This window comes from Vombatus ursinus, unplaced genomic scaffold (genome assembly GCF_900497805.2).
Source record: "Vombatus ursinus unplaced genomic scaffold, bare-nosed wombat genome assembly UNPS02015066.1, whole genome shotgun sequence".
NCBI classification, from domain to species: domain Eukaryota; kingdom Metazoa; phylum Chordata; class Mammalia; order Diprotodontia; family Vombatidae; genus Vombatus; species Vombatus ursinus.
The window spans coordinates 6,447,294-6,459,635 of record NW_020954844.1 but is presented as its reverse complement, the minus strand read 5'-3'; the positions used below and the strand labels follow the sequence as shown (position 1 = coordinate 6,459,635).

The following is a 12,342-nucleotide window of genomic DNA, read 5'->3' as shown; positions in this document are numbered from 1 at the left end:
AAGGAAGGAAGGAAGGAAGGAAGGAAGGAAGGAAGGAAGGAAGGAAGCTATGTTGCCCAACTGACCAGTTCCAGTTGAGTCCCTAGTGAGCAGCTCTTACTACTACTCACAGAGGTTGCTATGTGTCCTTCATTCTCAAAGAGGATCATGACATACAAAGTGAGGGAGATCCCTGCCAAGCAAGAGAGAATTGAAGCATAGATGTGATGATGCTGTCCAAGCATAGCTTGGGGAAACTCATCAATGGACATTTGGTTACTACTCAAGATTTACTTTTTTCCATAACCTCAGTTCCTAAAGACCACCAGGTTCTAGTGTATGTCAGAGAAGAGAGGGCCCACACAGATGAAATCTAGTATCCCTGGCAGACTGAAGTAATTCTCTTTGCCTTCTTAGAAATGTAAAGGGCTTAATAGAAAAGTGCTGTTCATGCCTGGGGTGTTGTTCAGTCACTTGTATGTGACTCTCTGTGACCCCATTTTGGAGTTTTCTTGGCAAAGATACTGTAGTGACTTGCCATTTCCTTCTCCAGCTCATCTGACAGATGAGGAAACTGAAACAAACAGGTTTGAGTGACTTGCCGAGGGTCATACAGCTAGGGTCTGATGCAGATTTGAACTCATAAAGATGAGTCTTCCATTTTCCAAGGCCAGTGCCCTATCCACTGCACCACCTAGTTGTCCTGACTCTTCATAATGCCATTTTGGGGTTCTCTTGGCAAAGATACTGGAGTGGTTTGCTATTTCCTTCTCCAGCTCATTTTTACAGATGAGAAAAGTGATATAAACAGGGTTAAGTGACTTGCCCAGGGTCACACAGCTAGTAAGTATCTGAGATTGGATTTGAACTCAGGAAGATTAATCTTCCTGACTCCAAGCCCAGTGCTCTATCTACTGTACCAACTATATGCCCTTCTCATAGTGGAGATACCATTAAAATGAGAATCAAGAGACTGTGATTGTTGTTTGACTCTGTCAGACAAAAGCGATATGACCATAGGTATGTCATGGTGCAGCTCCTAGCTTTGTTTTTCTCATCTGCAAAATGAAGGCATCTGGTGAGGAGTTGGTAGGGTTTCTACGGCTCTAAAATTCAATATTTTTATGGCTGAAATGAGAACGAATACTTTTGTAAGCATGCTTTGAGAATTAGATAACCATGACTGTAAATGACTTTCAGCCATTTTCCTTGCCTTATAGATTCCAAATATTAATCATAATGATAAGCTGTTTCAGAAATGACAACTGTCAACTATTGAATTGTCCTTTAAAAAGTTTTGTGACAGTGTTTATTTCTCCCAAACCAGGGCTCTATCTCTACTGCTGAAGGAACATAATATGATTACTAGGGAACTGGATGAGCATGGCATTTCGCAGTAGGGCAGCTGGCCATGACACCTCAGGCAACTATTCTAATACAGCTTTTTTCTTTTAACTTAAACCGATTAGTTCTTTGCTCTCAGGAATTGACCATAGGGAAGAGAGTCTATTTAAGCTGGGTGTATCAAAGTATCTCTGAAAGGCTAATGAGGAGCAGAGCCTGATTGTGAGAATTTAAAGTGAGACAAAATTGAGAACAGTATACCTTGTGCTCCCCACTCCCATACCCTTACACACCTGTTTCCTTCGATCCTTGGAGAGAGATTAGGAAGGGAAAAATAGAGCTATCATAACTTCTTATTTGGATTGTGATTATAGCCTCCCTGCCTCTGCTCTTTTGTCCCTTAATTCATGTTTCACACCACTCATCATCAGAGAAATGTTTCTAAACCTCTGATCTAGGTATGACATTACCCTGTTCAAAGTATTTTAGTGGTTCCTCATAGTCTGTCAAAGAAAATTAAAAAACAAAACAAAACATGTTATCCTAGAGTTGAGGTCTCTCACACTCTGCCTGCCAATTATCTGATTTTATACCACTCCCCTTCACACACTCTAAATGGAAAACTTCCACCCAAATGGAGAACTTGGAAGTACCTCGTTTTGTCCCGTCATTTCTTCTTATTGGCAGAGACCAAATCCCTCCATAACTTTGCTTTCTGAAATCTTTCTTCAAGGCCTGGTTCAGTGGCCACCTTTTCCATAAAGCTTCCCCTGGCTATTTTCTGTGAGCCATTCCTCCTTTCTTAACTCTCTCTTGCTACTTTGTTTTTCCCCTTTTGTCCTTTTAATCTTGATCTAATTTGTATTATAGTTATGGTATAATACATATGTAATGTATTTACATGTCTTATCCCCTTTTCCAAATTATTAGCTCCTTGGTCAAAGGGGAAGCTTTTACCCATTCATTCATTCATTGATTCATTCATTCATTCAAATATCCACAGTGCCTTGGGACAAATTAATCCCCTTCTCTATGCCTCAGTTCCCTCATATGTGAAGTGCAGGAGCTTCTAATATCCCTTCTAGCTCTAAATTTATAATCCTATGAGGAAAAACTATTATCACATCACAGAATTATCTGATAGCTGAACATTCTGAGATATTTGATGGTGAATTATTGGGTTGGAATTAAGTTCACTACATGGATTTAGTATTAGGTATACATGGATTTAGATTTAGTATATAGAATAAATAGCCAACTAGGGCTTTTCTTTTCTTTTTTCACTTCATTTTCCTCATAATTTCTACCCATTCTTTTTTCTGTCCTTTCTTCTGGTTATCTTCTCTGTTCTTTTGTCAAATGAAAGGGTTTCATTAGCCATTATCCTGAAGTTTTATAGTTCTTTGTTTCCTCTTGATATCTGAACTGTCAAAATTGGAAGCTTCTCATTGTCTCTCTTTTCCTTCTTTTTTTTTTCTCTTTTCCTTCTGTACACTCACAAACACCTTTCCTCCCTATTAGCTTTATAGTTGACACCATATTAAAACTCAGTGATGGTATAGACCTATCTGAGCATCTCTATTAAAAATGAAAGGAATGAAAAAGAGTAGAAATCTCAGTACAAAGCCTAGTGTAAAAGCTGGCTAGTTTTGGAAACACACATGTTCACATTCTTATAATAAGTTAGCTCTTTTGATCATTTGTATTATCAAATCTTAATTATCATAGCAATAGAAACTAGCACTAGCTGAAAGCCCATATACATACTTGAACCACCCCAACCATATTCTCTCACTTGCTGGGTTATAAATGAAAATAATGCTTCCTGGGCAGCTAGGTGGTGCAGTGGATAGAGCACCGGCCCTGGAGTCAGGAGGACCTGAGTTCAAATCTGTACTCAGGCACATAATACTTATTAGCTGTGTGACTGTGGGCAAGTCACTTAACCCCAATTGCCTCACTAAAAAAATAAAGAAAAAGAAAATAATGCTTCCTGTGGTGGGTAGTGGTGGTGGAGAGGATTTGGGATGGGTAGAGAATGGCCTTCTTGTTTTAATGAGCGCTCTTAGCCCTTCAGTATGAACTCTTTTTTTTTTGCCAGTTTTCATAATATTTCCATATAAATGACTACTTATTTGCCAGAAATTTGTTCTAATTTTTGGTCTGTAATCACATGTATTGTTTGAAAGGGAAAGCATATATAGGCAAAGCAAGTTTATTTTGTCCTTCCTCTTTCCCTAACTTCATCCCATTATATATGGATTCATAGATAACATCTCTATTTAATTTTTAAGTGATTTACAGCTTTGGATATCTCTTAAGAGATAATATGTATGTATGTATATATACACACATACATGTGTATATATAGCATATAGATACATAGTTACTTGAACATTGCCCCCCACTCCCCATCAAATTGTCCCTGACATACAGTAAGTACTTCGTAAATGCTTGTTGCCTGAGTATGGTATAGCTATTAAGTTTGCTTTAAAAATTGGAGTTCTCTTTTTTATTGCTCATACACAAGCCTATAAGAAAACAAGAACTAATAATGTCTTGGTCAGCTTGAAATCTTATTGGTTTTGAAAAACTCACCTTTTTAGAATCAATTTTCTATATGTAGAATCAATAGATTTTTCAAGGTAATTAAGTCAAATCATCCTCACATATATCTTAATCACTGAGTTCTAGCATAGTATTTCTGGTTCTAGCTTGGTGTTTCTATTTCAATGGCTGTGTTTCTGTTAATGTGAGCATTTTATCAGTTTTATATGGGAATCTGAAAAAAAAAGATTCCTAGTGAAATGGATGTTCTCCCGGTTCATTAGGTCTGTTTCAGCCTTGTATTCCTTGGGGCAGTAGGATTAGATTAGCTTGCTTTTTTGCTATATTAGATTTTTTTTTGGGGGGGGAAGGCTGGTCTCTTCCAGAAATCAAGTGTATTCAATACAAAATTTCCCTCAAAAATGAAAAGTTGTAATATCATCATTAGTAGATTATAACCAATGTCTCTCTCCTACATTAGAATGTTGTGAAACTTCACTATGGTATGGGTGGACCTATTGAGTATTATTGTTTTGGTATTATTATATCAGCAACCATTTATAAGCACCTGTTATATTCCAGGTAATGTGCTGGGAACATAAAGAAAGACAAGACTGCCTCAGCCCTCAAAGAGCTCACAGTCTAACGAGGGTGACAACATGCAGATAACTTTGTACAAATAAGTTATGTACATAATATATTGAAAATAATTGACAGACAAAGAGTTCCTAGCATTAAGGGGAAATAAAGAAAGACTTCTTATTGGAGGTGAGGTTTTTAGCTGAGACCTGCAGGATCCCAGAGAAACCAAGAACTGGAGTTGAGGAGGGAAGAGTAATCAAGGCTTGTGGGACAATCAGAGGAAATGTCCAGAATCTGCATATAGTAGTTAATACACTACTTTAATGTTTGAAGAGTATTTTACATAGGTTATCACATTTAATCTTTTACCACAGTTAGTATTATTCTTTTGGATACCAATTATGCTCTTATTAATATTATTTTATGCATCAACACATATTCAGAGTTTCAATTAATTACAGTAGCAGCTGACTGCTCTTTGTAGTAGGGGCGAAGTAGGGAAAGGGAGGGGAACCTAAACCTAAGATCCACATCAATGTTTTCTCTTGGGATTGGTTGATAGCATGTCAACATTTGTACTGATTTTTCCAAAAGAATCTTTTGACTATCCTTAACATATGAGACCAATTTTTTAGCAGCTAAATTTTATTGAATTGAATTGAACACATAATTTTAGCTTTAATAGTATCCTTGTAAATATATAGAAGATGGAGCAAGAATGAATACCTAAGGATGAATTTTAAAAAATATCAAAGACATAGACAATAACTTAAAAATGTTTTTAAGAAGCAATAAATTAAGAATGACCAGAAGGTGACAATAATTAAGGATAAGAAAAGGGGAAGGAGCTGGGGTTGGCCATATTAGGGGACAAAAGGTACATCAAAAAAGATATGGGACTGTTTTGTTTTTTTTTAACCAGGGATGACTGTGCTGGTGACAATGAACAATGTTTAGGAAGCTAACCTACTCTATTCTTTATTTTACTTCTTTTTTTCTTAAAATGATTTTTTAACTACAAAGGATAAATAAAAAAAAACTGCTAGTATTTTGTGGAAGCCCAAGAAAAGTGTGGAGCTCATCAGGTAGCATCTAGCTTCATGCAGTGAGTTCGAGTTACGATTCCTAAGTTAACAAAATCCTGGAATCCTGAAAGAACTGGACAGTTTGATTTCCAGGCCACCATTGGTGCGCATTAAAAGAATTTGGAGCATAGGAAAGTTTATGCAAAATTAGAGAGAGGCATATGTCTTAGTTTTCAGGGGGAAAAAATGAGTGAATTCTACAAACTAAAATCAGTGAGCTTGAATTCTATTCTTGACAAAATTCAAGTGGGTTGTTTGTACATGCATGAGAGAAATAGTGCTCACAAAAAAGTAGGCATGATCTTATCGAGAATGGCTCATGAAAGACTCATTTAATTTCCTTTTTTGACAAAGTAACTAGACTACTAGATTACAGAAAGGCTTTAGATTATAGGATTTAGGTTTCAACAAAACATTTAACAAAGTCTCCTATGCTATGCCTTGAGCTAAAGTGGAGATCTATGGGTTATGTGGTAGTACAGTTAGGTGGATTTTGAATAGACTAACAAAACTCAAGGAGACGTCATTAGTGAGTCAGTACCAGCTTGGAGAGAGTCTCTTACACACAGCTCTTCAAGAATCTTTTCAATGACTGAACTGATGCCATAGATAACATACTTGTTGGAATTCCATTCAATCAACTGACATTTTTTTTTTTAAATCAGTTACCTACTGTGTACTTAGCACTGGAGAAATAAAGGTAGAAATGAAGCAATTCCTAATCTCAAGGTGCTTATATTATTTCTTGACAAAGCTTGGACTAGAGATCGAGGTATATGAGGATTACTTTAAGGAACTGGAGATACTTAATCTGGAGAGGAGAATATTTACAAGAGATGTGATGACCTTAGTCAGATCTATCAAATCAAAGACAGATTAGCTATGGGCTGCATCCAACACAGCGTCTTACTCATGATAGGTAGTTAATAACTATTTTAATGAATTTTAAATTTCCTTGTTCTCATAGGACAGAAAATGACCAATTAATGGAAATAAAAAAGAACAGGTTTTGGTTTAATGTAAGCAAAATCTTCTTTAAAAGTTAGAACTATCTTTCAAAGACTAAATAGGCTACCTCAGGAAATCATGGTTCCCCCTTCCCCCTTCATTGGAGGGCTTTGAGAAGAGAATGGACAGCTACTTGTGAATATTATAGATTGGCTTACTTGCTGTTCCAATATAGTTTAGATTAGTTGGCTTCTATGAGCTTCCTTCAGACTTTTAAGTTATGTTATTCTATGGCCACACTTCAGCATTACCTCTCTTTCCAGTTTGTCCTTTCAAGGCATATCACTATGCAGTAGGTGGGAGAGAAAGAGACAGAGACAGAGAGAGAGAGACAGAAAAAGACAGACAGAGAGAGAGAGAGAGAGAGACAGAGACAGAGAGACAGAGAGATACAGAGATGGAGACACAGAGAGACACAGATACAGAGACAAAGTGAAAGACACACAGAGAGAGACAGACAGACAGAGACAGACAGAGAAAGAGAAAGAAACAGGAAGACAGATACAGAGAGATATGCACAGAAAGAGACAGAGAGCATACCTGTGTGTTAGGGTGTTGGTGGGAGACGCTTTTATTGCTTTTCTGTGGAAGGCTTTATTTGAATATCTGCAAAATTGATCTGATGCATGAGACTGCTGTTGGCTTAAATCTCTATTTCCAAGTTACCTGCCTTCCCTTTAAAGTTTTTCTGGTTCTTTAGGACCAGATAAATCTTGCCAATGTGCCTTTTTGACAGTACAGTAATGAATGTTTAAGTTTCGTATGGGCTGTAAAACTTGAGGTTGTTTGTGTTGAGCATAAAGACTGAGCCAATCTGCAAGTCTAATGTGGCCATTGTAGATGGCAGTTTCCTTTCGAATCCAACAGTGTAATATATTTCATATACATCGACACATTTCCTGGATCTAAAATAGCATCATCATGAGGATGAGTGTTTTCTTTTAAGCACACACTAAAATTGTTTCATTGCATCCAGATGCACTGCAAAAATGTCAAAAGTTTTGCACAGGAATACACAACAAAATGAGCCATGTGATGATGACAAATTTCATTCAAGACCTGCAAACTAACCAAAGAAAGATATTCATTTCTCTTCATTTTTTAAAGTGGTAGCTTATTTAGGATTGATGCATTCCTAATGTTACATTGCTTGAGGAATTTTCAACCATTAACTATCAAGAAAATTTGCATAAGGAGATTTGTCTGGTTAATTGATTTTAGATAGAATACAGTCTTGATGAAGGCAATACCCGGGTCCCCTCGACCAGTTAGCTTTAGTTCCTCCACTTTTCACAACTGCTTCATTAATTTTTCCCTATCACCACCACCATGGCCAGGTGCAAATAAGTAGAATTCGTCAGTCAAAATGGAGAGTGTGTGTGTGTGTGTGTGTGTGTGTGCGCGCGCGCGTGCGCGTGCGTGAGAGAGAGAGAGAGAGAGAGAGAGAGAGAGAACAGAGACACTGAGAGAGGCAGAGACAGAAACCGAGAAAATGAGCATTCATCTACATTAATGGCAAAAATAATCTAAATGCACTCTCTGTTCCTATTGGATCAGTAGCATCATAATGTAATGGGAGTACATTGGGTTTGTTATCTGAAACACTCAGTTAAAGTCTTGGCCCTACCATTTAATGCCCATGTGAACTGGGGCAGGCAGGTCACTTCACTTCTTTCTATGTGGACCCCAATATTCTTGTCTTAAATGGGATGATTATATGACAGATTAAACATGACCAATAGGAAATAGATACCGAGAAGAAGGAGAGACATAATAACAGAGACTACAAGTAATAGTGTAGTAAGATTTTCTTTAATTCCTGAGAAACTTCTAGAACAGATCATCAAAGAGATAGATGGTCGATGGACACCCAGAATAGGAGAGAGTGATTGCCAAGATCCAGCAGAGCATCATTGAAACCAGAATATGGCAGACTAAGCTTCTTTTTGATTTTGACATGGTTGCTAACCTAGGAAGTTAAGAGATCCCTGAGGGGTGAGTTGACCAAAATTTTAACTAGGACCTTGGTCAAATATCTTATACTGTTCTCTTACAGAATATGGAGGTATGTATACTAGACAAATGGTATCCAACTCAAATAGAACTGGCTCCCAGAGTGCCATATTTTGACTTAGAAAACCTCAAATTAACATTTTAATTAACATAAAATCAATATATTTAGTTATTTTGTATATATTATTTCTGTTTATTTATTTATTACATTTTTATCTGGGTCAAGGTGGGTGTTTGAGAGCTGCTTGCTTGACATGACTGTGTTAGACAATAAGACAGTTAGATGGATTCAGACCTAATTTGATGACAGCCTTCAGGTCATGGTTATTAATCATGCAGAGTCAAAGTAGCAGGAGGTCTCCAGCAGAGCACCCTAGGGTTCTGTGCTTGGCAATGTGCTTTTTTATCAATCACATGAATGGCCATATGAATGAAATGTTTATCAAATTTGCACAATCTTGACAGACTAGAGCATTGGGATGAACCTAAGGAGACACAAATCAATACAGATCAATGAAAAATCTTTTACTTAGGTACTAAAAATCAGCTTTACCAGAACAAGAAGGAAGAGGCATTACTATATAAAAGGTGCTCTGAAAATGATCTGTTTCATGTTCATTTTTGTTTTAGTATATGGCAAGCTTAATGTGGGTCAGCAGTTTGATGTAGTGGCCAAAAAGCTAAAGAAAGCCTGGCCTGTGTTGATAGCTTTAACTTCCAGTAATAAGGAGGGGATAGTACACCCTCTTCAGCTCTTGTGTGTCCTATTTCATTTAGTTCTTGGTACTTCAGTTTACTTTAAAAGCTAGAGAAATTTCAAAGGAAAATAACCAAAATGATGAACACCTTGGATTTATGATTTATGTCATGTGAGTGTCAGCTGTAAAAAAAACAAAAAAACATAAAAAACAAAACAGGTATTTTAGCCTGGAGGAGAAAAAAGTCTGTGGACATGTTAACTGTCTTCCTTTATTAGAAGGGCTGCCAAGTGGAGAAAGGATTAGACTTTATTTTTTGGTCCCCAGAGAGTCGATGCGTTGCCCCATGAGTAATGGGTAGAAGTTGCAAAGAGGCTGATTTAGACCCGATGTCAGGTATAATTTTCTAGTGTTTTGAGCTGTCCCAGAGTGCAATGAGCTGCCTCAGGAGGCAGTGAGTTCCTTCTCCTCTGAGGTCTACAAGCATTGGTTTGATAACCACTTCTAAGATATATGGTAGGCAATTCCTTTTGCATATGGCTTGAACTTAGATCGCTGCTGACATCCCATACTTTATTCAAATGCTATGATTCTGTGGCTCTGTCTCTTCTAAGATTCCCTTTAGTTATGTAGTCAGACAAGTAATACCTTTTATGAATGAATTCAGTCTAGGAAATCCCCCATCTGTGGTCGACAGGAACTACAAATAGGATTTTTCAAGGTCTGTATAGCATGAGAATTAACTCCTTCAAGAGATTTCATGATGGTTGAGGTTCAAAGAGGATCATCAGCATTGTTCTATCAGCAACAATCTATTTTTCATTGATTTTTGAAATAATAATTCTTATTACTATTGTTATTATCAGCATCATCATTTTAGACGACAGCATAATCAGGTCTTGATGAATCCTTGTTTTGTCTTTTGTCTTGTAGGTGAAACCATGAGAATTGCCTCTTCAGAATTTGCTGATGACCCATGTTCGTCAGTGAAGCGTGGCACCATGGTGCGAGCTGCCCGAGCTCTGCTCTCAGCTGTTACTCGTTTGCTCATTTTAGCTGACATGGCCGATGTCATGAGACTTTTATCTCACTTGAAAATCGTGCGTATGACTTTTGAAAATCTCTCTTGTGTGGGGGACAGTTTTGAGCCATGTAATGGCAATTAAACATGCAGTGACTGCCTTCTGGAGATGCACATGGTTATCATATGATGTGGCCCCTTGGTTTTGTGTTATTTCCTCTAAATCTGGCATTATTAACTTTTCAGGTTTTTTGTTTGTTAAATACACAGCAACAAAAGAAAACCACTTTCATTCTCAAGAAAACACAGCTCAGTCTTCCCTTTGGCATCCAGGGTAACACCAGCAAATTTTTCACTTCAGTTTTTGAGAGCAATTTACAGAGAAGAAGATGGACCAGAAACTTCATGTGTCTCATTCTTAGATTCAGACTCAAAATTAGCTCTAGTGGTTAGCCTGTCAATTGTTCCTATTTACTTGCCCAATGGTTCTCTATACCCAGTTTGTTTTAGCTAAGCTCAGACTGTATTGGAATTAAGTATCAGAGGCCAAGCCTGAGGTTGGTCAGGCAGAAATGACAGAAACCATCCCTCTCTCTTTTCCATAGGCAGATCTAGGAAGTGAAGCATTCCCTAGGACTGGGCTTCTTCCCGAATGATAGTTTGCCTCAATTGTCTTTCCTGGACCTCCTCTAGCCCATGTTTTAGGCAAGCTGATAAAAAGCCCTAAAAGCCTAGATTTCTGATCACAGACATCCCAATTTGGAATTAAAGGACCTGGGTTTAAACCTAAGACAAACTCTGAAACCTTGGACAAATCCTTTCAACTTTCTGAGCCTTGGTTTCTTTTTATCTCATTGCAAAATCAGAATGTTATTAAGGAGAAAGGCAGACTGACGTGAGAGGGGGGAGATACCATCAGAGTCAGAAAGGTATGGCATCAAGTCCCATCTCTGACCATAGATGAGTTATGTAACCTCTTCATATTCTAGGCAACTCTTGAGTCCTAAGGTGGAAGACACTTTCTTCCCTGTATGTCAGAGCAAACCATCAGTGAGAAACTTCACCCTAGCCATCAGCTTGAATAAGCCCCGGCAGGAAAGAGGACTTCCTTTAACCTAAATATTTTCAGGCTCAGTGATGAAGGGGTGTCTTTTCATGGGCCACCTCTGAGTTCTGGAGGGGTGGTGAAAATAATGGCTAATAATACTAAGAGTCATAGCTAACATTTATATAGGTCTTTAAGGCTTGCCAAGCATGTTGTATACCTTTTATTTCCATTGGAAATGATGCTGTGAGGCATCCACATTTTGGGAGATGGCCTAGGGTCACACCACTAATCAGAAGGGGAATGCAGCTGGTGTCTACAGCAGGATCCAAATCTGGTTCTTCCTAAATCCAAGTCTACACACTCTCTGTTAACCCCATCTGCCTCCCAGTCAGCTTAGAGAAATAGAAGGTCCTCATGGGTAGATTGCCAGCCTTAGAGTCAGGAAGACCTGGGTTGAAGTCTGGACTCCTGACACATTTTAGCTGCCCAGGTCTGGGCAATCCATTTAGCCTTTCACTGTTAAGTCTGCCCAACTTATTCCAACAAATGCTCTAATGTTATAAGTTAAATATCTGCATTAGTGCAAGGAGTTTCCATGCAGGGAGTTCTTGGAACACATAAAGACACAGTTTCAGATACTGAAAACAAAATAAAACCAACTTTATTATGGATTTAATTTTTCCTCACTTTTGGAGAATTTTTTCAGAACATATATCTAGCTAAAGTTCTTATTATTCAAGAAAGTCTCACCCAAATCAATGTGCTGGGTCCCCTGATCACAGGAATGGTCCTTATTATGGGCACAGGGAGTTGAAGAAATGAACCTAGAAGAATATGGAGTGTGGTCCCCTCCCTAATGATCCTTACCTTTGCAAGAGATCAGTGCCCATGTTTTTGGGGGCCAGGCTTGTGGTATCACTCTGGATGTATGCCCACTTAACCCTTTCAAGGAGAATGTAAGGACTATTCTCCTCCCCTCATGGGCTTGTCACCTGTGCTCATATCATGCCCCCCCCC

At 38.1% G+C, this 12,342-nt stretch overlaps 1 protein-coding gene across 1 annotated transcript in view; it reads left to right on the top strand.

Moving 5' to 3' along the window:
- CTNNA2 (catenin alpha 2) overlaps positions 1–12,342 on the top strand; it is a 1,364,056-nt gene that overhangs the window by 333,660 nt on the left and 1,018,054 nt on the right. Inside the window, exon 4 of the mRNA XM_027846144.1 lies at positions 10,190–10,356. Within this exon, the coding sequence (XP_027701945.1) occupies positions 10,190–10,356 (167 nt within the window). The remainder of the gene's footprint in view (positions 1–10,189; positions 10,357–12,342) is intronic.